The sequence below is a fragment of the Varanus komodoensis genome, unplaced genomic scaffold (genome assembly GCF_004798865.1).
Source record: "Varanus komodoensis strain SLA01 unplaced genomic scaffold, ASM479886v1 scaffold4, whole genome shotgun sequence".
Lineage (NCBI taxonomy): Eukaryota > Metazoa > Chordata > Lepidosauria > Squamata > Varanidae > Varanus > Varanus komodoensis.
The window spans coordinates 35690280-35717112 of NW_025335941.1; the positions used below are offsets into that span (position 1 = coordinate 35690280).

At 38.8% G+C, this 26833-nt stretch overlaps 2 protein-coding genes across 10 annotated transcripts in view; one reads left to right on the plus strand and one right to left on the minus strand.

Annotated features, from left to right (window-relative positions):
* Positions 1 to 381: 381 nt before the first annotated feature.
* Positions 382 to 6026, minus strand: LOC123029075 (putative protein FAM172B). Of its 3 annotated transcripts, XM_044441602.1 has the most exons (3): positions 5457 to 5473; positions 2284 to 2335; positions 382 to 1766 (listed from the first exon to the last, which is right to left on the minus strand). In XM_044441602.1, exons 2-3 carry the CDS (start codon positions 2311 to 2313, stop codon positions 717 to 719), a joined length of 1080 nt encoding a protein of 359 aa, XP_044297537.1. In that variant the 5' UTR covers positions 2314 to 2335; positions 5457 to 5473; the 3' UTR covers positions 382 to 716. The 3 variants fall into 3 exon arrangements, with proteins under 3 accessions (XP_044297537.1, XP_044297538.1, XP_044297536.1); XM_044441603.1 differs by lacking the exon at positions 2284 to 2335 and having other exon boundaries at positions 5457 to 6026; XM_044441601.1 differs by having other exon boundaries at positions 2284 to 6026.
* Positions 6027 to 6143: 117 nt separating this feature from the next.
* Positions 6144 to 26833, plus strand: part of SENP7 (SUMO specific peptidase 7) — a 44353-nt gene continuing 23663 nt past the window's right edge. For 2 of the 7 annotated variants that reach the window (XM_044441591.1, XM_044441596.1), the window contains exons 1-7: positions 6144 to 6242; positions 9276 to 9325; positions 9728 to 9835; positions 10430 to 10518; positions 15971 to 16168; positions 19022 to 19210; positions 25470 to 25564. In XM_044441591.1, coding sequence (XP_044297526.1) covers positions 9284 to 9325; positions 9728 to 9835; positions 10430 to 10518; positions 15971 to 16168; positions 19022 to 19210; positions 25470 to 25564 — 721 coding nt within the window. In that variant the 5' untranslated portion in view covers positions 6144 to 6242; positions 9276 to 9283. Of the gene's footprint in view, positions 6243 to 6370; positions 6499 to 7605; positions 7661 to 8365; positions 8412 to 9275; positions 9326 to 9727; positions 9836 to 10429; positions 10519 to 15970; positions 16169 to 19021; positions 19211 to 25469; positions 25565 to 26833 lie in introns of those variants that run through there. The other 5 variants (XM_044441593.1, XM_044441594.1, XM_044441592.1 and 2 more) reach the window with 5 other exon arrangements.

Sequence of the window (26833 nt, forward strand, 5' to 3'; positions counted from 1 at the left end):
CAAAATAAACATTCCAAGTTGAGAAAAAGATCTTAATTCCCTTGCTCCTTTGGCAAATCTGTGTACAACAGAATCATCCCTTACCTCTTAAATCTAAGTTTAACAATAGATCTGCAGAAGAAGCTAAGTGTGAGGAGGCACAAGTCTTTGGATCTTTTTGTGTATCACCTGAGGTTTAGCATATTATTCCTGGAGGAGAAAACTTCTAAAGATGTAAAAGATACCCAGTTTGGAAATATTTTAATGCAGTTGCTCTACCTATGGGTAAGGCAGGCATGCATGCAAATTATGTGGAAAACCATGATTTAAATCTTACCTTACTGACTAGTGTTTTAAATTGTGATTAAAATTGATTTGATTTGAATCACATCCACCCTGGTATTAAGTCAAACTACAGTGATGCAATGGGGAGGCTGAAGGACTTGGTTAAATAATCCATATTCAGGATTTTATTTGATAGTATGAGATTTATTTTTTTCAAAGTAAAGGATGAGCTTTGCCATAAACCGGACTTTTTGTAAAACTGTAAAAAAACAAACAAACAACACTTAAGGAATTTCAGCATTCACACTTTTCAGAAATTGAAATAAGACAAACTAATTAAAATTAGACTTTTCAAAGCATCAACAGTAAAAGGAATTGCTCCGTATTTGGATGAAATATGTCTCAGAAGCAAACATAAGCATCTAATGCACTTTACTGATTAAAGAAAAAAGTCATATACTTATTTTTTTCAGATTTTTTTTGCTCCTTGTTGCAATGGGTGAACGAATGAAACATTCTTTCGTGCCTGTTTTCAATGCATTCTTAAGGTATTTGAAAATGGACTGCAGACTAGAAGAAGGGGCCAGGCTGTACTTTTCAGTTCCTGTAGAGACAGTTGGGCAATCCCTTTTCACAAAACAACCAGCTGACTTATCTAATGGTTTACAATCTGATACCCACTTTCGGCAGTGCTTCCATATCCATGCCTGCACCTGTGAATCTCTTTGTGTCTGGTGCACAGTATGGTGCGTGGAATCAACAAACGCAACAGCATACACTTTGTCCATCACTTCCAAAGTTCTCTGCATGAGTAAGTTGACAAAGACCAATCCCCCATAGCCATGGACAATGAAAGCTACATTTCTAGTTGGGGTCTTTGAAATGAAGTGGTCCCAAACATAGGTTGTATGCTCTTCAGGAGTACAGCTATCTCGCTTTGGAATTGTCTGTAGAGGACAAGTGGTGTCTTCTTTCTCAGAGAGGTTTAAACGTTCTGATTCTGTCTTTGGATCAGTGAAATTGTCATTGGGGTTTAAAACGATCACCCCCCAAGAGCACTGTAGAGCCATTGTAATGAATGGTACTTGGGATCCATGTTGGAGGCCTTCATGAATTATAGTCTTCTGCCCCCACTGACCTGCACGAAAGGGCCCTCGGTCTTGAAGAAGGACAACTGTAGCTGGGCAGTTAGTTATTGCATTCTCACTCATAAAAAACGAACTATGAAATTCATTGCCTGGAGCATCTATTGGGATGTGGATCTTCTGCAACTTGCAAGCCTTTTCTAGGATCTCATAAACATATTGAGTAATTAAGTGTCCAAGAATTTTGTAACGTTTGTGATTACTATCATAGGAGTTTTGGTAATGAAAAATAAAAGGTTGATTGGTATCTATGTGCCTAAGCTCACCGTTTTTGTTAAAGTCATATTTTAGACTTTCTGGACACTCTAAGCCATTTATTAATTTTCTGAAGTTCAGATCTCCATTAATTTCTAACCACTGTAAATAAAATAGATAGGCAAAACATGTCAGACATGTAACATCTTAAGCACATAATTAAGTTCTTTGAACAGAACACTTCTACCTACCACTTCGGCGGTATTGGCAACATCCGACCAAATTTAGTGATTTCAATTTTGTTGATTTCACTTGGAAGGAGTTAAGCAAGCCCTTCCTTCAGTTTCCCATTAAAATCAGTGCTACTTAGAAGTGATTAGCTTTGTTGAATCATAGACAAGGATCTGTCCTGCTTGTCCTGCATGTAGTTCAGTGTGGTATTTGGTTTATAATTGCTTTTCAAATGGCTGGGCTCAAACCCACAAAGCTTCCCACTTCAGACACCTTCAGATCATTCTCAAGATTGTATAATTACAGCCACCAATGTCACTTAATAGTAGTAAGAAGAACAATTAGATCAGTTTACACTGGGGTTATATCTGTAGGGTAGCTGTGCTTTGCACTATCAAGAAATGTGACAGAAAAAGACACATTAAGCTAATTTCTGTAACAATTGTACCTTAGCAATAAACTTTGTATTCTTGTACATGAGATGACCACAGGAAGTTAGTCTGTTCAGTATGAAATAAAGGATAGGGTACATATATTAGAAAATTACTGAAGTGACTAAAAATAAGGCTGTATCTGAATACAGCTGACTGGTGCCATGCACATTCTTATTGCATATTCATTTGTTTGTTACTGTCTCCTATAGTGAGATAACTTGTTCTTAGGATATTTAATGTACAGGTAGTTCCAGGGTTACCGAAGTTCTGTTCCTAAGAACATCCTTGAGTTGAATTTGTATGTAGGTCGGATAACGTATATAGAAAGTATATAAAACAATACTTCCATATATGCTAAAACATCTTAAACACAATCATTTTAATAATGATAATAATGCAGTAACAATAAATTAACTGCAGATAAGAGAGAGACTATGTATGTATGTGTGCAGGTAGGCAGTACAGTTCTTAAAACAGTTTAGATAGAGAAAAAATAGTTAAAAGATTATTAAAAGTTAACACTTCTTGAACTAACATTAAGCCTAACATTAACTGAATGATGATGGAGATGGAACTAGTGTTGGAGAGGATGGCCCTGGTGCTACACAGTCAGGGTTTGATTGTGCTGCTGGAAGGGGTTAGAGTCACTTTTTAGTTCTGACTTCACTGCTTGCCAACACTGCTTCCCCCACCCACCTCTTCCTTCCCTATCTCTCCTTCCTTCCTATTCTTCCCTTCCTTCCTTCCTTCACTGCCAAACGCTTGCTGCCTGCGGGTGTCTGCTTGCCGCTCAAGGATGAGGCAGGTCTTCTCGTTTTGCTCATTCATAAGTATGGGTTGTTCATAACCTGGGGACTACCTGCTCTTTATTTTGTGTATTCCTTATTTGCCTCCCCTTTTTGATATACCAGTGAATTCATCAGAAGGAACAGGTCTGGGGTAGCAAATTCATTGCCCTAGATACAGCAGTTCTCTTCTTATAGGCGTTGTTAACATTTTCAGTACAGCTAAACCATACACAGCCCGGATATTTTAATTAGGGCAATGCAGGCCTGAAATTTGCTAAATTTAACCTTAGCACAACATGGAGAATTAACACCAATAAACCTGGACCTGGAAAACAATGACTAAAGGTTGGTGGCCAATATTCCCTTCCTGGGCAAGGTGTTTGCACAGGTAGTAACTGAACAGTTCCAAGCACACTTGGATGAAATATACCACCTTGATCCATTTCAATTGGGGATTCAGACCTGGTTCAGAGCAGAGAATGCCTTGATTGCACTGTGGGATGACCTTTGCCAGGAGAAAGACGGCCTTGACCATGTTGGTTCTCCTGGACCTCTCAGTAGTTTTTGATACCATCAGCTATGGTATCTTCCTGGGTAGGCTAGCTCAGTTGGGAGTAGGAAGGACTGCATCGCAGTAGCTCTGCTCCTACTTGACTGGCCAATTCCAGAAGGTAGTGCTGGGGGATTATTGCTCAGCACCATGGCATTTATACCAAGGTGTTCTGTAGGGCTCTATCTTACGACCCACACTAGTCTACATCTACAGGAAACTGCTGGGGGAGGTTATCTGGAGGTGTTGGCTGATATGACAGCAGTAAGTTGAGGACACTCAGCTCCACCTCTTTTTCATTTAACGCAGGTGAGGCAGTTCCTGTTCTGAAACAATGTTTGGCCTAGTAATGGATTGGATGAGGGCCAATAAACTGAAGGTTAATCCAGACAAGACAGAGGTGCTGTTGGTGGGGGAATCTTCTGTCCAGATAAGTGATATTACACTTGTCCTGGACAGGGTTGCTCTCTCCCTAAAGGACAAGGTTCATCATTTGGGGAAACTCCTGGACCCTGAATTATCACTGGAATTTCAGGTGGATTTGGTGGCCCAGAACACCTTTTATTTCACCAACTACAACCCTATCTGGACAGGAAGAACCTAGCAACAGCAATCCATGCTCTGGTAACTTCTCATTCAGATGATTATAACATTTCCATCTATGCAGGGCTGCTTTTGAAGATGGTCTGGAAACTCCAATTGGTCCAGAATAGGGCAGCAAGTGTGCTGATGAAGACTGGCCAATATGAACATCTAATGCCAGTCCTTTATCACCTTCATTGGTTACCAGTTGAAGTCCAGGCCCAATTCAAAGTGTTAATATTTAAAGCCCTGAACAGCTTGGAGCCAGGTTATCTAAAGGATGACCTCTTCCTATATGAGCCTACCCAGACCTTAAGTTCATCTGAGGTCTTTCTCAGAGAGCCCTCTTGGAAGGAAACTAAGAGTGTGGCTACAAGGAGAAGGGCCTTTTCAGCTGGCACCTTGACTTTGGAATCAATTTCGCAAAGAGGTTTGCCTGGCGCCTTGTCTCAACTATTAAAATACAGCACATCAAAAAGAGTAAAGATAATTTTTAAGGATATTTTATGGTATGTATTTGTATTTTAGTCCTACTCTGCCTTTAGATTAATCTGAATGCTAGGATTTTATTGTCTTGTTATTTTTAAGATAGGTTAGATTATTTCCATCATTTTACTGTATATGCTGTTGTTATGTCATTGTAAACCACCCAGAGAGTCATTCTGGCTAATGGATGGTGCAGAAATGTAATCAATCAATCAATCAATCATCTAGTTTCCATTTACTATTTTTTCCTCTACCTATTATGGGACCTATATTTTGCTTAGGAGTGAAGAAAACTATTGGGTAAATTTCTATTTTCTGAAAAAGGATCAACCACTGTCTTGTTTTTCCTGTCCAACAACTCTTGGGATGGTCTGAGGTGCAACATAAAACTATCTCTTACCTGCTACATCTTAATTATAATATTTGCACCATCCTCTTACTGTCCAACTTAAGACTGGAACCAAATGCAGGCTCCCTGGTTAGAATATCAGTTGCTTTCTTCCACTCCCCTGCTTTTTTGCTTTGTTTACCATCTTGCCTGATGAAGAAAGTTAGAGAATTTGAATGTATGAATATTATTTTATGACCTTTGACTTGGCCTAGTAAGTCACCTAGAAAGTACGAATATTTGAATTGTAGGGAAGTGGGTGGGAATTGGAATGTTTTCTTCAGAATATTTCTGAAGAATACATACTTAATATAAGAAGCATTTCTTTGACTAACTCAAAAAAGGAGAAATATAATTAGCATACCTTTATATTTGTAATCAGAACATACTTACATTCATGCTGCTTTTAAATAATGGCAAAGGCTTCTTAGACACTTCAGTGTATTCTGCTTTGGGACGCTGTCTGAACAGATTCAGCTGTTAAGAGTTGTAAATCAACATCTCAAGTCTTTTAAAATAATTGTATAAATACAGTGACAACTCTAAAGATCAGAAGCCTTTTACAAACGACCTATAATTTAAGAGTGCTTACAGACACACTTTATCATACAATCTCCCTAGCTCATATTTTTAGAGGAGTACAAAACATTATTCTCTTCTACTATAGCAACCCCGCCTCCATCTACTCCCATCCCTTCATCTGTCTTCTTTCTTTCCACATTCCACCCTCAATATTAAGTCCCGCTCAGCTTTCTTTTTAAAACAAGCCGGGATTCAGTCCTCGCGTCAAGAACAGCTCTGTAGTCTGCCCTCGAACTCAACACTGCCCCCATGTTTGGGGGAAGGGGACAGTTTTGAAAGCATCTTCGACTGGGCCAGAGAGGGGCAGCGGGCATTCGCCGGGGCACTAAACCAGCGAAGGGGAGGCCACCCAAGAGGTCCCTGCGCCCGCTACGGACACAGACGCCTGAGGCCCCACGAAAGCCTCCGCCAGCACGCCCAGGAAGGCAGTCGCGGCTGGCCGAGCACGAACCCCAGCGACAAGAGAAGCCGAGGGGCGGCGCCTGTGCCGGAAATCGCGGAAGTGGGCAGCGCTGGGCGACCGAGCTACCGGCGACAGTGCCTGCGATAAAAAAGGCGACGCCCGGCGTGGGGAGTAACGTGGCCCTCTGTGGCCAGGTGAGCGGGGAAGGGAGGGTCGGGGGAGAGGGGCCGGCCGCAGCTAGACCTGCCTCCGTGCCGGATTTCCTCCGTCCCGCAGAGCAGCTCCCTTCTGGGGGGATGTTATTCCCGGAACGGGATGTGGTGAGGTTGCGGGCTTTAAAAGGCGTCGACCATGCTCGCCTCTTAAGTGGCTAGTGGAGACGATTGGTGGGCTCATCTCGGTCCTCGCGTGCCAGGTGGCGACGAGGTAGATTGTCAGAGGACAGTGCAGGTAGTGGATCGCATTTTGTCCTGTGGAGCTTGCGCTCTTTCTCTCCCTACTTGGATTGGCCTAGGATTGTGCTGAAACTTGTTTTACTCCGAATGAAATCTTGCCGGTGTTCAAGGGGGGTTTACTCCCGCTAAATGTGCACACAGCAGGAGCTTCAGGAAGAAATCGCCGGCTACATTTGGTTCACCAGTGCCGTGGGCGTTTCAACCCTTCTCGAAATCTTAACTCGCTTAGTGGTGCTGTTCATTTAAGATGCAAACCTGTGTAATTTCGGCAGGAAAAAGAGGCTTACTAATCCTACTATACTCCAGCCAGTGGGATCGGTGTTATAGGCCACTCTTGTCCGTCTAAACTTAAATAGGACCGCACCCCTAACTGGGCGAGATAATTTTGCTGACTTGCCTTCGTTTTTTTTCCAAACGAAGGCAGCCTCCGTTGCAGCAAAGACGGAGGGAGGGTTACTTTCAGCACTTTAAACGCGAATGGTTCAATTAATACGCCAGAATCTATTTTATCACATATGCGGATTACCAGCCTTAGTCGAGATGAGGGAGGCTTCGCTTCCGCAAACCGTCACTGCCAGTAGCCATTCCATTAGGCTCTATTGACAGAATGAAAGGGGGAAAATAGAGCCATTCCATCAGTCAAGCTGAAAGATTTAATTCCCCACCAGCACTTTTCTCCCTGTTCTCTTTCCCTTGCTGTGTCATGGCCTTTTAGAATGTAAATATGCAAGCAGTAGCTGTCTTTTACTGTGTATGTGTATGCTACTCTGGAACAAGGATTTCTCAAAATTATATGCAAATGTTTGGGGTCTCTAGAACTTTTTATCAGCCTAGATGATAGAAAATAAAGGCACAGAGAAAAGTTCTGGAGAACCCAAAAGTTTGCATAACTCTGTGGAATTTTGACTTTTTTTTAATGATATTCCAAACTCTGAGTAAAGTCCCTGGGGGCGGGGTTTATGTGCTTATGAAATGTTTGTATTTGCAATGGGTCATTGTGATGATCTTGAATTTTGCAAGGGAAAAATGAGGTTGTACCAGTAGCATTTCATGGCCTTTTATCTACCCTTGTCTTAAAGAACCAACTGGGAAGAATAATAAATGCATCTGACAAATGGGTTGTAATCCACAACAGCAAATGATGTAATAAGCAAATTGTAAGTTCTCGTGGACACATTTGATTTGGACATCTGAGTGGCTTTTGATAGTTGTCTGTACAGTTTTGATAATCCAGCTTAAATTGATATTGTCAGCAGAGTGGCACTGTTTTTGAATTGGAGCACACTCAGTGAATCAGTACTGGTTATATTCGTTTACCTCCCTGTGAGTGACATGTGTTCCACAAGGCCTGAGTTCTATCACAGATGCTGTTTAACATCCATAAGTAGGAACTAAGAGAGACTACCCAGAGATTGAGACTGGTATAGTATCAGTTTATTGATAATACCCAACTTAAATCAAGCATCCAGGACCAATTGTTACTAGGGTGGATAAAAAATCTAGGTTAAAAATAATAATATAGATTTTAAATATGAATATGTTTAAATAATCAATGCAATTCAAACTCCCTCTTGTTTTAAAAAGATTACAGTTACAATTACATGCTATTACAGCCTCATAACATGGCCTGCAAAAAATCCCAATGCCCAACCTTCAAAGGGCTAGCTGACATCAACTGCTGTGTAGAAAAGGAGTGAAGGAGGCAGTAAGAGGCAAAGAAATATCAGGCCCAGGCAAGGCATCGGGGTTAGCATGAAGAGACAGCTGTTAAAGGCCAAGGAGCTCAAAAGGGCCCATTCCTGACCTTAAACCACAGATACTGGCATGTTGGTAACTCCTTGTCTTTGTCCTCCTTCTCTTAGTCTAGCCAACCCTGCTGCAAAAGGCAGCACTGTGGCAGCCAGGCAGGTGAGGCTGCATCACTTTGTTTGGATCAAATAATGCATAAGCCTAGCTGTATTTTGGTACAACAAGAGAAAGGATTTTATTTATTATTTCTATACCACTCGATAGCCAAAGCTGTCTGAGTGGTTCACATCAAATAATCAAATACAAAAGATAATGATAAAAATACAAATGCAATAAAACACAATATAAAAATCCAATGTGCATATTTAAGACACAATTCCAATGTACACAAATATAAGACAGTTTAACAGGAAGTGGGAAATCCATACAGAAAAGCGGAGAGGGAGGAAATGTGCAAGCCTAAACCTATGACTGTCAGTGCTGGTTGGGAATGATGGAAGTTGCAGTGTAGCACATCTGAAGGGCACTCAGTGAAGAAGTCTGATGGTATACCCATGGTAAGAAGATGTCACACCAGTTGCAACTACACTGGCCTTTTCGATTCTTGTATCAGGCAGAGAAAAATCCTTTTTCTTCTTGTTCCTTTTTTCATAGATGCTCTAATAAAAAGATTTATCAATGCATGCTCTGTTCTCTTTGTTTTGCTTGGAATTTGCCTAACATAATAAAACAGATCTGATTCTGATCAATTCATTTTCTTACAGTAGCAAAGGGATCTAGTCAGTGTTTGCTCCTTGTGCCTTGGCAACCTTATGATCAGCAGTTACCTTGGAAGTATATGCTGGTTTGAGGGAAAACTAATCATCAGAGAAAGCTTTTTATTCACAAGGGATATGTGTAACTTTAACATTTGGGAAATATATAGTGTCTCCTATCGGTACTGTGAACCTTAATTAGTTTCTTTTGGAAATGCTTATTATAACATGATAGAGAATGCTGTTATTTTCTGCCTGTCTTATACAGCAGTAAACATGGAAGGATGTGGAACAAAAGCATCTTCGAGTCAACAAAAAGTAAGTTTGCTCTTGATTTATATCCATTATTTTTGTAATTTGGCTCATATTCTGTAGCTTTCTTAAGATAGAACACCTTGGATAGAATAACATTCATGAAAATAAAGCAACAGTTTAGAAATAAACAAAGTAATGATTAACTGAAAGGACTGAATCACAGTACAAGAAAGGCCATTGCATTTTACATGTTTGGCAAGTTAAAATTTTATATCTAATGAAGATTGAGTTGATTTATTTTGTCAATAAATATTGGTACTGGTTTTACTTAAAGTATTTAAATGCAAATATAAATTTAATAAAATCTGAAGCTTAACTTGTTATTTTTTGTACTTTAGTGTTTGTAGTTAGATACTGTTTCCCCTTTTCTTCTGCTTAATATGAAAAGGTCATGTTTTGTTTCAGTATCGAATACCAAAGAAGGTATCAAACGCGCAGTCAGAAGATGTTTGTGTTCAGTCCCCGTTGTCAAGACTTGCAGACACTCAGCAGTGGGAACATCCATTACAAGGGGTAAATAGAAGCTATTTGCTTTCTACACTACTTAGAAAGGTTTGCAAAAAGCTGTGCTTGGATGAGCACATTAATTTCTCAAGTTTTGGAAATTAATTACTCTATAACTCTTTTAAAAAGTACAGCTTATTTTTTATGAATGCAAGTAATTCAGAAATACATTGAGACTAACAATTAAAACATGAAGAGGAAAGAAGCGGAACTCTTAATTTGCTATTTTCATCTGTTTACTTTGGCCATGGTTTCCTATGCAAATAAATCTCAGTGAAGGCTGACTGGATCAAAACGAAAGTGATCTATGGATAGAGGGGTGGTTCAAAAGAAGGCCACTACCATGGACAGATTATGACCTAATGGGATTTAGATTTCACTGCTGTTGTTCAGTGAAGATAGAAAGGATTTTTTTCAGTGTGAGGTTGAAGTTTCTATTTGGTTATACTGGAATGTATTATTTCAGTAAACTGCATGGCAAGTTCTTTTTTACCCCTTCTGTCTTGATATATTTTTTACAATTTCAAGCATACCTCCTTCTCTACTTTTCCATTTTGTGTTGTTAATTTTTAAAAATTCATGCATCCCACTCATCCATTTCAGTGGACATCGAGAAATAAGAAGTTTTACCCAGACTGGAAGAGAAAAAGACTCTCAGAGAAACGTTGCATTAATGAAGGGTCATCATTTGGGTAAGCAGAGATTGCTTCAGAAATCAAGACATTAATCCAATACTGTTTTGGGTATTGTAGGCCTATGAAGGTGTAAACACACTTTTTAAAATCAATTTCTTATATTTTACATGGGACTGGCATTTAAAGTGGTTCAGAAGTTGCAGCTGGTGCAGAGTCTGGCAACCAGATTAATAATAATAATAATAATAATAATAATAATAATAATAATAAGAAGAAGAAGAAGAACATTTCTATGCCGCCCCTTGCCGAAGCCTCGGGGTGGCTTACAACACAATAAAATACGATACAATACAAAAATAACAATATAAATTACAGTTAATAATATAAAATAAATAAAAAATATAAACGATATAAAAGAAGTTATAAAAGAAAAGAAGTCCCCCTGGCCAGATAAATAAGTAAATATTGTTAACAATTAAAATGACGTTTAAATAAAAAGGTCTTCGCCTGGCGCCGAAAAACAAATAACGAGGGCGCCAGGCGGACCTCTCTGGGGAGCATATTCCATAGATTGGGTGCCACCTGCAGGTCCAAACATATAAGTCCAGTTCTAGCTCACATGCAGTGACAGCCTATATATTTCTGGTGCCAATTCAATGTGTTGGTTATAACTGATAAAGCCTTGCATGACTTAGGAACACAGTACCTGTCGGAGCACCTCTACCAACCACAATCTACCTGGGCACTACATTCAACCTCTGGGGCCTTTCTTTGAGTGCCAAGTCCAAAGGAAGCATAGAGGGTAGCAACAAGGTGGAGGCCTTTCTCAGTGGTTGGACCCCCTCTGTGGAATAACCTCTTCACTGCAGCTCAGCTGGTACTGAATCTTATCTTTTTGGTGCCAGGTTAAGGTGGCTCTCTTTTCTGATGCTTTTGAAGACTTAGCCAGCCAGGGGCTTCAAGGGGATTACCAGGTGTTTCAAAAAGTCATTCTTTTTTAATTGTTCCTTGGTATTATCTGTTTTTATTAGCTGTTTTGAGCTTTTTAATATTTTTATTATTTTGTGATATTTTTATTATATCTCTATCATCTATTTTTATGAACTGTGTAAACTGCCCAGAAAACTTCAGCTGTGGGGCAGTATAGAAATGAAATAAAAAGGCAACAGATTGTAATTTTAATCATGCACAACACACACCTGTTTATACACAGTTGTATAACAATTATCTGGGCTGCTTATAACAAAACAAGTATTAACTTGCAGTTTTAGTATAAGTATTTATGAAATCTGCAGATGGTAAGCTCCATCTTTGATAACTTCACCTTCCCACTCTCCCAGGTGATGCCTTGTTGTGATCTAAAAGGAAAGTATACATTTTTCTTTAATTGTTTTTACTCATGTGAAGTTCAGTATATCTTGTTAGGGGATTGATGGAACTGCTGTTAGGTAAGTGCATATAGGATTGCAACCTGAATCAAGTAGTAAATCCTACTGAGTTCAAAATGACTTACTCCCAGTAAGCCTAAAATAGGAGCAGTGTGTGAACGTCCTATAATTAATCAAATAAGTGCTCTCTACAAAGTCATGATATTATATGAGACCAATATTTAGAGTTTTTAGATTGTTGACCTTACCCAACCTGTGTTGAGTTACAATCATACTAAAAGCAATGAGCAAATAATCTAAATACAGAACACTATTAAAATTACATTTGGTCTCATCAGTTTACTATTCCAGCCATTTTAGACTTGCATGTCAATCTGAAGTACTAAGTCTCAGAGCATCCCCATAAAATTGCTAGATCAGAGTGCTTGATGCAAGAGATTATCTCTAATGTATCTAAGATCCTACTTTACATTAGATTTATAAGATACACCTATTGTAGTAAAGTAATATTGCTATAAATTCATACAACTTTACCATTGTGTTTCTAATAATTCAAACAGCTTTTTATGTTCTAGACCTTGACATTCTTACATATCCAAAATCTCAAAGCATATTTACAAGTAAACATCTGCATATCCGTGTTACTTGGTATAAATTAAGCAGGCCCTCAGTCAGTTATATGTCAGTAAAATGATGATTCATGCTATACAAACCAAGGAAAGTTTGATAGTTAAACTGTATTTGTAGAAATAGATTGCTGTCATATGATAAAGATTTATTCCTGATATTTTTATTCCTAGCAATAGATGTCTCTGTTATAAAATCTGGTGTTTGTCTGCTTCAGATTGATTAGCTCAGTAACTTGTGTTCCATCAAGTTAAAGCTACTTTGCAGTGGTGAGTGTTGAGGTATTTCACTAGGTGCAGTGACCAGTGCAACAGGAGGAGAGGGAAATTACTCTTATGTTTCACTGCTATATAGTGAATGCTGAATTTAGCACTATGTAGCTATATGGTTGTTGTGTTGGATAGTTGTGTCAGCACCAATGCAGTCTTTTGATATCCAGATATCGCAGCAGCTGTGTGCATTTACAATGTTCACTGCAGCATCCCTTATCTCCACCACTCCCTCCTGGTAAGGAATCTACCAAACTGAAACAAGGCATTTCCTCTCCCACATCTATCACCATGCAGTGGGTGCTTGCATTTCCACCAAGTAAGCTGCCTAGCTGTGATACTAAAATCTATTGTTGTGGATGTCATTCCCCCGCCCCCCGGAATATCCCCAAAACATTCACATTAACTAAGGGCCCAATCTTACGCATTTTTATCTTCTGGCTGGGGAATGTAGGTGTTGTAGGGCTTCTTTCTTTGTCAACATGCATAGGATTTCACCCTACAAAGAGGCAGCTGAGATGGTTCACTTCTAGTGTAATGGCAGCATAACAACCTATTCTGCAGTGCTGCCCAGGCATAGCAGTGCTATGCGATATGTTATGCATTTATGGGATGGTACTCACAGGCCTTAGAAGCAGTTCCGCTTCATTTAGCATGTTTTGTTCTACTTCAGGGATTTGGTGTACATTACTGTATGGCCACATTTTCACAAAATCCTAAGCATGGTTTAACACTATCTGCACATAGTAGAACAAACTCAGGGAAGAAGCCAGTTTGTTCACCTCACCTTTCTTTAAACTGATGATTATTCTATGCAAACCAGAGATCATGTTTTAAAAAATAAACATTGAAGTTGGTTTATTTGGAAAGGAACCAGGCTTTTTCCTATGAAATGTGCTCTTTGCTTCATGCATGTTATGCAAAAAGCTGCGAAAATGCTTCTCCTCAAGTTAAATAACCAGGACTACAAATGAGACAATTTCTTCGTTTATTGCAATAGACAGGGAAAGCCCGCTCTACCAGAATCTCTCCAATGTACAAACACACAAAACAGCTCCTCTTACCCCTCAATCCATCTGCCACAGTCCTCCCCTTTTCCCTTACTGGGCAAGGTACTAGGGGGTTACACTCTTCGTTTGCCTACTTCATATCTCCCATCTCATCTCACTACATACATTTACATACATCATATCTGCATTATAATTAGTCCATTGTCTATTCAAGGTGTGTGAGTTAATATTCATCAACCTATTATGCCTGTGTGCTCATAAGTACAAGTTCACTGCTCTCCAATTTCACCTTGACCTACGATCCACTAGCTCAAAAAACTACTGGGAGGATGAGATAGGAAGTAGAACACTTTCTTTCAGGTCATCATTATCTTCTCTCCCCTCCACATTCCTTCAGACAGGCTTCATGGCTTGGCTTTTTGCCTGTCTGTTTCTCAATCACTGAGTTACTTCCTTCAGTGAACAATAATAAACTGAGATTAGGAGAAATGGAAACTAAACATGATAGGAGAAGTGAACGGGGAATACATAAGCCAAAGACTCACTCATTCTAGCTCACACACATAGTATTAATTCATGGATTAGCTGTCCATGTATACCAACAGCTTTGTTTTATTTTATCTTTGCAACAACTTTAGAGAACATATGAGCCTTAATACTTAATTCTTTTTTAAATTATGTGTTTGCATTGACATATAGCAAGTTTTAAGTGGATAATGAAATGCCATTAGAGGCAAAGGGTGATGGGAAACAAGCCTGTATTTAACAGGGACACTTAAGGATCCCTGTGTTTTGCTTGTGTTGTAAAGCCAGTGTTACAATGTCTTGGGCTTCAAAGGGTGTGCAAAGCGGTAGAATGTTTGGAACTGACAACTTTTTATGTAGATTATAGGTATAACTGGAAGATCAAAGAATGTGTCCTTATAAGTACTATGATTTCATTAGGTTCTGACAGGTTTGCATTATTTTTATACTATATTTGTGTTATGTTTAAAGTGGCAAAATCTAATTAAATCATCCAAGTTGCTTCTGTTGCCAACTGGTGTAGAGAAATACATTTGTTTTTAAATATGTGGTAAACAGGTATCCACATTTGTGTCCATTGAAGTTAGCTTTCTTTGTGAAGTTACGTTTTTAGAAGATGAGAGTGCCGACAGTGACATTCTGTAGGAAAAAGAATTGACTTTTTATGTATATAGCACTGATTTTAAAAATCATGAGAAGCAGATGAATTTCCAGAACACAGAAATTGTTACATATGCTGTTGGTATTGTACATGTACACATTTAGGAAAACTAGCTAAATGGCATACCTAGTTTTATCACATGTAGACTGTGACAATGTTTTGTGTGTAGATTTGAAACCGATGGAGCCAGCCTGTATATCTCAACTCTCTGGAACATCATTGAGATCCTGGGATTGTGACAGAGGCATAAACACCACTAAGGAAACCTTACTGTGTTTCTGTATAGTATTCATATCATGTCTTGAGTTGGAAGGCTTGTGATTGACTAAGACAATCATCTTTATAGTTGGTGTAAAAAAACCACACCAGTCTAGAATTAGTGAATACCCGTAAGCTCCAGCTGACTTTCTGAGGCTATTTCAGAAAGAACCAAAAAGTAAGACAGCCACTCTGAGAGGACAAGAGACTGTGGCAAAGCTGTACCTAAAAGAAGAAACTGAAGCTGCGGTTATAGGAGGACTTTCAGCTAAAATTTTGGATTGGCTGGTTTCCTTCTAGGAAGGCTAGTTTCTTCTAAGCCTATGTCCTGATTTCTCTGGTTTCCTCAGGATCATTCTGTGACTAAGAGAACTTCTGTATCAGCTCTTGAACCTTCCTTTATTGCTGTTCATAATCTTTCAGTCATGACATCTTGTCAACTTTTGTTACTTATAAAGCCTGTAAGACTGTGGTTGCATATGACACAGCAAGGCATCCCTAAATCAAGCCTTGATAAACTTTGCCGACATAATTCACTAGCACCATTTTAAGAGGACTGCAGTTGCCAAGCCATCCAAGCTGTTTCAAGGAAGAATAGAAATATTTCGTGTAGAAAGAACCTTAACTTTCATCCTAACAGTGAGATAGAGTACATATTCTTGGCTGAGGTCATCTAAAATGGAAATAGTGTGATTATTACAGGAAGGTTTATTGAATTCATGTATCTTATTTAGGCATCGTTATTTATCATTATTATTATATGTATGGCAGGCAACCCAAAGTTATCTTGACGAATGTCCTGAAGACGGAGATAGGAAGAAAATACATAAAGACTCAGCTTATAACTGATGATAAATTAACTCACGTTGTCAAGTTGCAGTCAAATCAGCAACCCTCATCATCTGTTGACACTGTAGAGATATGGCAAATATTAAATCCTCTTCATCAAAGCCTTTTTATATCTAAAAGGTATGTTTGCTAAGTCTGGCAATCTCTGACATATTAACTTTAAATTTTATTAAAAGACATTGCATGTGATCATTTTCCATGAATAAGTATTTCATGTTACACTGTTGTCATTAGCCTTTTTAAACATCTAAAAATGCCATGAGACTTCCTTGTAAGTTCTATTTTGGATTTTTTTCATTTGGGAAGGAATTTCTGCTCCCACATCACTTGTGAGACTGAAGAATGATTGTTTTATAACAGTGGAACTAATGCTAGCTAAGCTATTTGGATTCTTAGATACTGAACCCTTACATTAAGCAACAGTATATATTAACATTAGCAAGTGAAATCAGTTTCCAGTCTTTCCGCTTCTTTCTTGTTGAAGTTTTTCCTCTTAGTACTACCCCTGCCCCAAATCTTTTCTTCTTTTTTCAAGAAGACATAATTATGTTACCAATATCAACTTGCCTATTCCTTTGTTGAACCCCTGGGCTTTCCTCTCTATGTAGTTTAACACAACACTGTTTTGCATTGAAAGTATTCTTTGATATCTCAAACCTACAAAGGAACATGAAAAATGGTGACTAGATTTATTTATTTATTTATTTATGAAAACATTTTTATGCCACCCCATTCACCGAAGCCTCGGGGCGGCTTACAACAATAAGTTAGGTCATCATAAGTAAAAATTAAAATATATACATTAAAATAAAATACAAGTATACAATATAAAATAAGCCACCCTGGCCAGATAAAATTCAATAATATTAACATTTAAAATGCTGCTTAAATAAAAAGGTCTTCGCCTGGCGCTGAAAAACAAATAACGACAGCGCCAGGCGGACCTCTCTGGGGAGCGCATTCCATAACTTAGGCGCCACCGCTGAGAAAGCTCTCCTCTGAGTAACCACCCTCCTAATTTCTTTCACAGAGGGCTCCCGGAGAAGGGCCTGTCCCACCGAACTCAGGGGGCGGCTGGGCATATATGGATGTAAGCGCTCCTTCAGGTAACCAGGACCCAAGCCGTTTAGGGCTTTATAGGTCATCACCAACACCTTGAATTGGGCCCGGACTTCAATGGGAAGCCAGTGAAGCTGACGGAGAACTGGAGTCATGTGAACATACCGCCCAGTCCCCGTCAGCAGCCTGGCAGCTCTATTTTGAACCAACTGAAGTATCCGGACCGTCTTCAAGGGTAGCCCCACATAGAGCGCGTTACAGAAGTCAAGACGGGAAGTCACCAGCGCATGTGTCACTGTCACGAGGCAGTCGTACTCCAGGTAGGGGCGCAGCTGATGAATCAGCCGAAGCTGGAGGAAAGCGCTCCTCGCCACTGCTGTTACCTGAGCTTCCAGTGAAAGCTCCGGGTCGAGGAGCACTCCCAAGCTGTGGACCTTGTCCCTAAGAGGGAGTGCAACCCCGTTCAGGACAAGGTTCAATTCACCCTCTCCGAAGCCCGATCCGCCAACCAACAGGACCTCCGTCTTGTCTGGATTGAGCTTCAGTATAGATGAAACATATAGAGAAGAATGCAGAACAGGGCTGGCAGTAGGCTGACATTGTTGGGCACCTACTCAGGTCCATGTCCCATGCCTACCACTGAAGCCACCTGACCTTGCTATTCCTCCCCCTCTCTGTTCCCTGTTCACCTTTCCTTTCCAAGGGAGTGAGAATTGAGTGAGCATCAAGAAGAGGAAGCAGCTTCCTGGCCTGAGAAGATGGCAAGCAAATATCTAGGAGTAACAGCAAAGAGAAAGAGATGAGGCTAGTCAAGAAGAAAGGCCTCTAAGAGAATCTCACCCAAGGGCTCCCCAAAACATGCAGAGGGTACCCAGAAAACAGAAACCACAGAAAATGGTGAACATGGATCATCATCTGAAACAGTTTAAACTGTGAGCCATGTATCACCATTATGACACTTACGTGTGAATGAGAATAAGAACATTAATAATTGTGGATAATGTTAGGAAGGACTAATGAACCTATGATTAGAACTCTACTTCATTCACTGCTGCTAGACTGAACATCCTGGTGAAGATAATGAAAAAGTATGCCTCCTTAAATAATAGTGTCATTACTGTCTCAGTGGCAATGGGACATACAGAGACTAGGTATGCTAAACGTATTTTAAATAAAAAACAAGCCTAGTAGTGCCTACCTCGTAATTGGCAATCTTTTCCCATTCCCCTGTTCATTGCAGTTTTATTGGAATACGTGGGCCTTAAGCAATTGTAGCCATAAACCATAATACAGCCAAGTTTATCTAGTCTAAAAGATCACCCTGGGAGGACAATGGCTGACATATTCAGTCAGCTCCGTCATAGTTTACATACTGTAGTCACACATTCAGAGTTGGCTAAGAAAAGATTTTTATGGGAAGTCTTGCACTCTTGAACACTTCTTTTCTCCAGATATGATTTCTACATGCAAAAAATATCAGTCAGGGTCTTAATGGTAAAAAACTATTAGATTTTGTTACTTATTTTTTGTTACATGGTTGGTCTGCTGATAGAACTGATCTGCTTTAATATGGAGATCTGCTTTCATTGAAAACTTTTTGACTGTTCAAAGTAGATTTTCTTAGTTTACTACAGTTTTCTTAAGTACGCTGCAGTTTTGCATGGCAGTTAATGAAATTAAAAGTGAACAACAAAGATTTCAAAGATAAGACCATCAGTAACATCTTATTAATCTTAATGTGAGTCTCTCCTTCAGAACCCATCACTTAATTGCAGCCATCTGTTTTCATTATTATAAGTTTCTTAATAGTTGCATTTAATAAAATTCACGTTTACTCAAATAGTTACAAGATCGTAATTCAATCAAACATTTCTTCTATGGGTTTCAGAATATTAATTATTATATGTATGGCAGGCAACCCAAAGTTATCTTGACGAATATTCTGAGGACGAAAACAGGAAGAAAACAGGAACATCTTTTAACTGATGCTAATCTATCTGATACTAGCATGTTGCAATCAGATGAACAGCCCACCTCATCTTTTGCCAGCCTAGAATCATGTAGCAAAAAAAGCTCTCAGCAATGCCGCATTTTGCCTAAAAGGTATGTCATTTGCACAGTGCTTTGATGATTCTTGGTTCTTATCACTAAAACTCTGATCTCATTGAAACCAATATATAAAGGAGTATTTGAAGTAATGTTAAAGCAATCCAACCAACTAGCACTTTTAGGGCCTGGTTATTTCAACTAGAGAGAAATAGATACTTGCTTAACTCACTAATTACAGTCAGTTAAATTGAAAGTAACTTTGGCTGCATTCAAGCTAACTATGGCTCTGTTTGCATGCAATAATGAAAATGTGTGCATACTCTGCTAGCTCATTTTTCAGCGTACTATTTTTATTCATAGCCATGTATTGGAATTAGTGCTTCGAAGAAATACACATGGAAAATGTTTTGAGGGAGTTGAGAACTGTATCCATGGTGTCCTTCCTTGAAGTGACAGATCAGACAGATCAGATCAAATTTCCTCTGCCCATGTACCCCTGTGGAACAGATTTGGGGGCATGCAGGTGGTGGTGGGGCAGCTGTTTGAGTAAAGACCACTCAGGTAATATTGGACTTAGCTCTGTTTGGGTAACATTGGGTAACACATTTGGGTAACTTAGTCCTGAGAATCTACTCGGATTTGAAAATTCCAACATGTCTTCTGCCTATATTTCTTCAAAATTATATTTTTCAGAGTTTCCTAAATACCAAAGAAATTTTAAAAAATACCAGTTAAAGCTTCAGTATTAATCTCACATCCACAAAAATACAGAACCTGAATAGAGAGGTTCTGTTTGAATGAAAAAGAGCTATATTGTATTAAGAATTCATCTACTCAGATCACTGTGTTTAATATAAGTAGCTGAATGATTAGGTCAGTTACATGGAAGACCTAGAATTCCAGTTGTCACTTTGTATTGTATAAATTCTGCAGTAGCTTATAGCAATAGGAGACTTATCCTTTTTTGTAACTATTTTTTCTTTTGTGATGTCTCCCTATGCTACTGGTTTAGAATGACAGAGTTGTTCTTGCCGAGTAATATTTACTGAGGTCTATCTGCTGTTAATATGTGAATTAGCCAGCCCATATTTTTAATTGTGCTGCTGTCTTATACCGCCTGTATCTTTGTTTCAAATGCATTTTACTTGTTCTGTTATATAAGCATCATTGAAAGGGCTATGCCCTAACAGACCACTTATATCTTATTCCTTTATTTTAAACCATTTTGTACTGTTCCCTTTAGCCTATCTGGATGGTATACAACATTTAAAATGTTAACAACCAACATCCTAACAACAATAAAAACCAGAGCAAAATTATAACAATATAAAATATAGAACCACTAACAATACAATAAATAATATACAATACCCCAGGTTATATAAAATGTAATGTCAATGATAATTTTTTAGCAATTAAAATATTGAGAAATTAAGGTTTCAGCCCGGCACTGAAAAGTGTAGAGTATTGGCACCAGGTACACCTCTCTGGGGAGCTGGTTCCACAAGTGGGTGCCACAACCAAAAAGTCCTTTCCCCTAGTAGCCACCTTCCTTATATCCTTTAGAGGTGGCTCCCAGAGAAGAACCTCTGAGCATGACCTTAAGGTCTGGACTGTTGTGTATGGGAGGAGACATTCCATCAAATTACCAAGTCCTAAACCATTTAGGACTTTATATGTCAAAGAAAGCCCCTTAAAGTGGGCCCAGGCTTCAATTGGCAGCCAGTGCAGATGATATAAGACTGGGGTTATGTGCTTATGCCTCAGTTCTCATCAGGAAGCAAGCAGCTCCATTTTGAACTAATTCAAGTTTCTTTACTATTGTAATAGTATATAAATGAGAGGTTACTATAGAGGAACATTTCCCAAAGACTATTGTATACCAAGGAGGTAGTGTCTTCTGATTCCTACCTTGGCTGGGCCTCACCTTGGAGACTGTTGAGGCCATCCACAAGCCGCTTGCTAATTAGGATGGTACAGCATTGGAATGCAGAAAAGTAAACAGCTGAGCTTATCACTGGAGCTTATCACCTGAGAGCTGGGAACAGCAGATGTGGCTAGTTAACTGTTTTGACTTAGATTTAGGGGAGGGAGCGCCAGTGTGAGATCTAGCCAAGCAAGGAGGGTGACACACGCAAGCTGAGAATTAGGGGCTTTTTCCTTGTTGTTTGCAAGGGGGGCTCCCTACAGCTGATAGAGGGAAGCCAGCTTATTTGGTATTGTACTTCCTTTTTCATATTATATCTGTTTTCCTGTTTTAGAATAAAAAAATTAGACTTTAATCCACCTGTGTGCACATTGCTTCTGGATCCAAAAAGAACCTTTTGTCCTTGGCAAAACAATTACCAGAATGTGAAACACTGTTGCCAGGTGGCTCTTGTCCTGATAGGGATGAAGTTGATCACGTGATGTTTCACAGACAACTTCTGCACTTTATCCTGGGGGGGGATGCAACCCCCTCCAGGACAGGGCAGATTTCATCTATCTGGACAAGGGCTCCACCTACCAACAGCACCTCCATCTTGTCTGGATTAAGCTTCAGTTTATTAGCCCTCATCTAGACCATCTGGTTCAGATCAGTCACCACCACACCTGGATCAGATGAAACAGAGGTAGAGCTGAGAGTCATCAGCATACTGATGGCACTGCAGCCCAAACCTCCAGATGACCTCTCCCAGCAGTTTCATATAGATGTTAAATAGCATGGGGGATAATATAGAACTCTGTGGTATTCCATGTCATAATATCCATGACACAGAGCCATCACTGAAACTTGGAACAACCTGATATTGGCCAGCCAAGTAGGAGTGGAATCACTGCAAAGCAGAAGAGATTATAAGTAAATGTATACATAAACATGGCATGAATGCAGATTAATTGTACAGTGTCTTTAAAGATATTTGATATTTTTTTCATGACTTACTGGCAAGATTTCATTGACAGATTAACTAAAGAGAGTTTAGTCATTTAATTAGTAGGAGTCAATTTAAAAGAGTAGGTTCAAGTGTACTCTATTTTCTGATACTACTTACTCCTAGTTGAGTTATTGTAGTACTTTCTTTTCATTCCCTATTTAGGTTGATTACTTCCAACAGTCAGAGGTAGTTCTTGTTCATTACATAGTTATATCCGTCATACTGTCAGTAGCTTTGTACACCATCTTAATTGGGCACTGGTGATAAGGCTACTTTTGTAAAAGTAATTTATTCATTTTAGATTATTAATAAAATAAAATTATTTAATTGGTTTATAGCTGTAGTACTTTGCCCTTTGTTGTATAAGTATGATGTTGGTAAACTAGCCTAGGCTACAGGTGAGCTCCAGATGTTCTGAACTTCAGTTCTCCAGAGCCCTTGTTAGCAGGGGCAAACTCTAAACATCTGGAGATCTACTTTCTTCCCACCCTTGGCCTAGTTTTTCAGGGAAAGGTGAGCTATCAATTTAATTAAAAATGTATTCATAACAAGATACACTCAAAGGAATGCATCTGCAAATGTTGAAAGTACTTGTGTGCAGAAATATACCCAATGAGCATTAAATTACTTCCCCTGAAGCAGCGGATTTGCATCTTAGCTATCTTCCTGGATCCAGTTCTTATTTTGATGGTAAGATGGTGAGAATAAGCACCTTTTGTCAGCTTAGATTACAGAGGTAGCTTCATTAAGTCATGACACACAGCCTGAATTTTTATCTACTCAGAAGTAGTAGAATGTAGTAGGAGTAGTGGTGGTGAGGATGCTCACCAGGGATAGTATGGTAGTTTAACATGATCTCTGACAGATTTGACAAATGTGCAAAAAAATCAATTAGGGCCAGTTGTTAATTAAAAATACAGATCTAATAGGCAGTTTTCTGCTCAGCACTAGCACTACAGTACATTGCATTGTGTTGATGGAAACTACCTTTGTCAACACTGATAGAGTTTGCTGGCATAACAAAAACAACATTGGGTCAAAAATGATAATTAACAAAGAGAAGAATATTATGAGAGAATGAGGAAACTTCAGCAGTGGAATTCTTACATGTTAATCTGAGACCTAAACATACTATTACAGAGCCTGCCAACAGAATTGCCAGTGCTACAACATAAGGAATCTTACATAAGGAATAAGATGGCTATCAATGCAACTTCATGCGGCACCAACCCCATTCTGATTTAAGAAACTATGGCTGTTTATGTTTTTAAATGCTTGTTAAGAATCAGTGATATTTAAATTGTTCTGTTAATAATTCCCAGAATTGGGTTATCTATAGTCTTTCTTAATTATATAATATATAATATTAGAAAGAAAACCAGTCATCCACCTGGAATATGGAAAGCCTAACTTTTACAAACTAAGATTTATAAAGAATTAGTACATGAACCTTCTAATTTCAATTTTGCAATTAATTCAGAAATATTGGTTAGATGCACTTGCAAATAAGTTATCTGGGACTTAAGAGGAAGAAAAAGAAGTTAGTAAAGAAAAAGTATCCACTAATGTTTTGAAATTAGGTTCAACAAGCTCATTTTTTTGAGTTGAATCAACATTGTTTTTCTTTTATTCCACTGAAAAAGTGCTAACAAATCAGACCCAAGAAACTGAGTTTTCCTCTTTATTTTTTTAAAAAAACCAGTGTTTCTCAGTAATTTAATTTCTTTTCTAGCCTAGAACAAAGCTCTACCAGAACTCAGGCACACATGGAGCTTCAGCACAAACAAGGGTTTTATCTTTTGCTGCAGTTTTTAAAGTACTAAGGGTTCTTTAAAAAAGAAAATTGCATAGGCCTATTGCATTTGAGCCAGTGTATGTCTAAGGAGCTGCTAGAGCAGAGCTCTTGCTTTTATTTATTCCTTCAGAATATGTGTATGAACATGTCTCAGCCAATTATAATTCATGATAATATAAAAAGTTGTGAGTTGTTATGTTATTTTCCCTTAAGTAATCTCCAGTTTATGTCCTGGCCTTTACAGACTTGCTCAGCTCTTTTAAATTCAAGGCTGTTGCTTGCTTCATGGAGTCAATCCATCTTATATTTGTTCTTTCTTTTCCTCTCCCTTGTACTTTCCCTAGCATGCTTATCTTCTCCAGTGAGTAGAAAGTAGTTTACAGAAGTTACATTGAGCTGTACTATTGTTGATAAGACTATTGGTATGTCATTCTGAATAAAATGCTTGCATCAGTATTGTTTTATTTCATTTCTATATCTTCCAATAGCCAAAGCTTTCTAGGTGATTCACAACAATTCATAAAATTACAAGCCCAGTACAGATGATAAAACACAACATAATTTCCATTAAGAAAAAGTGTTAAACAATCTAAACTGCTTAAAAAGTATTTAAATACTAGTAATGTTAAAGAGACAGCTGACATAAATTTTCTTCATCATAGTATCCAGGTTGATTCTGGTTAAAAGAAGTTTTATGCCAGCTATTATGATCCAAAACTGCAGCTTTGAACATGGTACTAAAATATGATAAATACTTAGCTAATTCATAGTTATGGCTGTGGTTATATGAACCACCTCCATATAACCAGTGAAATTGGAAGTAGGTAGGGATTGCCTGGATATAGTAACTAAACCAGCTTTTCTTTGTGTGCCCTGTACATATGGTACCACAATTTGCACAACCACAAAACTGATCCACAAAAGCACATTGTGATGACATATCTAGGTCCCACTTGAAAAGTGCTGGTACCTCTTCACATGCCTTTCTGGATTCTTACCTGTCCCACTGTCTCATCATGTGGTGCCAATTGGGCTTTTTTCTCCCAGTAAGAATAGCCTCTTTTTTTGTGGGATTTGTTCTAAGGGGAGGAAAGGTTATTTTTCCCTTCCTGCCTGCTATGATGCTATTTGCATGTTTAAAAAATTGCATACAAATGTTTTGAATGATGTTTTAGATACATATTGTACATTAATTGGAAAGACACATATAAAATATTACATTTACTAATTCATAGCCCTAATTATCCCTGATAAAAACTTGTGTCTGGGCTGTATCACTTTAGACCTTAGGCCAGTCACGGACTCTCAGCCTAACCTACCCTAACAGTGTTGCTGTGCCTTGAGTTCTTCAGAAGAAAAATAGGTTGGATATAATTAAAATAACCATAAATGATCCAAATTGTCCTCATAGTTCTCAGTCAATTGATAAAAACTTTAGAGCATTGACAAGAAATCAATTGAGACTTGTTGAGATCTCTTTGTTAGATTTAATTTTAATGAGTGTTATGAAAACTGAAAGTCAGATGAGAACTTATAGCATTATGCAGTATCTATAAAAGCTTGAAATACAGGGGAGAGTAATGATTTGCTTTGTTTTTTCCAGGTATCAAAGAAGGCCAAATGACCAGAAACCATCTAGAGATGCAGAAAGTGATAATGCTTTGGTGACTCTAAGAAGATGTGATGTGATGCTAGAAGGTTTGTAGTTGAGAAATTTAATCTATCTTATTGTTTACAACACTTGAACTAATTGGATTGGCTGAGATAGGGTTCTACTTTGTCCAAACTGAGATAAAGTCTTTAATCTCTGTAGTATTACAATACAGTTTATGCAAATCCTTTTGTTCCCACAGGCTTTTTTCATTAATAATTTGATCTTTGAAATCATTCCCTCAGATTACAGGGGCATCTATTCTATTTTAGTCCTAATGCAAATTTCTTAAGCATGGTTACTTTGAAAGTTAAGTTCCACAAAAAACAATACAACATAGGAGCACAAAATGCATATCAGAAATTCATGGTCAGCCTAATTATTAGTTAACTGTCATTTTATAAATCCAGTCATACATTTGGTTCAAATGTAATGCCAGCCCAGAGTATGAGTTAATCATGGGTAGTTGTTGTAGGTTACCATTGTAGTCCCATGAGTTGGAACATGGTAACAGATAGCACTATCTGATGCTGTGGTGCTATGGTAATACTGTGGGTTGTTATCCACAAACAACCCATGGTTTGTTGTTGGATTCAGAACTCTTTCAATATATGTTTATATTTTGAGTGCTAATTTGATTTGTTGTCATGATTGTGATCAAAGAACTGAAGATGCAAATTGTTTCGGCTTAAGAAACAGTTTTCTAAGATAGAAAAGTTATATCTTTCTATTTCCTAAATCTTTTTTGGAACTGGGTTGGTTTTAAATATTTCTCAACATGCCATGAAACCAACGACCTTGGCAAGAATGCCTAAAAACAATTCCTGTAGCAAAAAGAAAGAAAGGGCCTAGATCAGGGGTCCTCAAACTTTTCCACCAGGGGGCCAGTTGAAAGCTGCCGGTGCTGGGCGTGGGCTGGAAAGGTGGTGCTGGTGGCGCGTGAGCACTGAGGCGGGACACGTGGCGAGGCAAAGTGAGGCGAGGCATGGGCGGGTGCACACGCCCAGCGAGGGGAGGGGAGGCACGGGTGGGGGAGGGCAGGTACCGGGAGGCGGGCGCATGAGGCAGCGGCTTGCTCACTTGGAGATCTTTTTCTCCGAGCAAGCAAAGTGCTGCCTCCCCGTGCACGGGGTGAGGTGGGAGGTGGCGGGTCCAGATGGGCATGGCGGGTCGGATAAATGGGCATGGTGGGCCATAGTTTGAGGACCCATGACCTAGATGGATAACAGAAGAAACAGAACAGGCAAGAAGCAAAAGGTGACAAAAATAGAGTCAGAATCCTGAATGCAACTTTTCAGTGACTCCTACACGGAGAC

Coding starts and splice junctions, on each gene's coding strand:
- LOC123029075 (XM_044441601.1), bottom strand. CDS start 2,367: ATGTACCCTATCCTTTATTTCATACTGAACAGACTAACTTCCTGTGGT. Junction 1,767..2,283: donor ATACAAAGTTTATTGCTAAG/GTACAATTGTTA, acceptor TTTTATTTACAG/TGGTTAGAAATTAATGGAGA.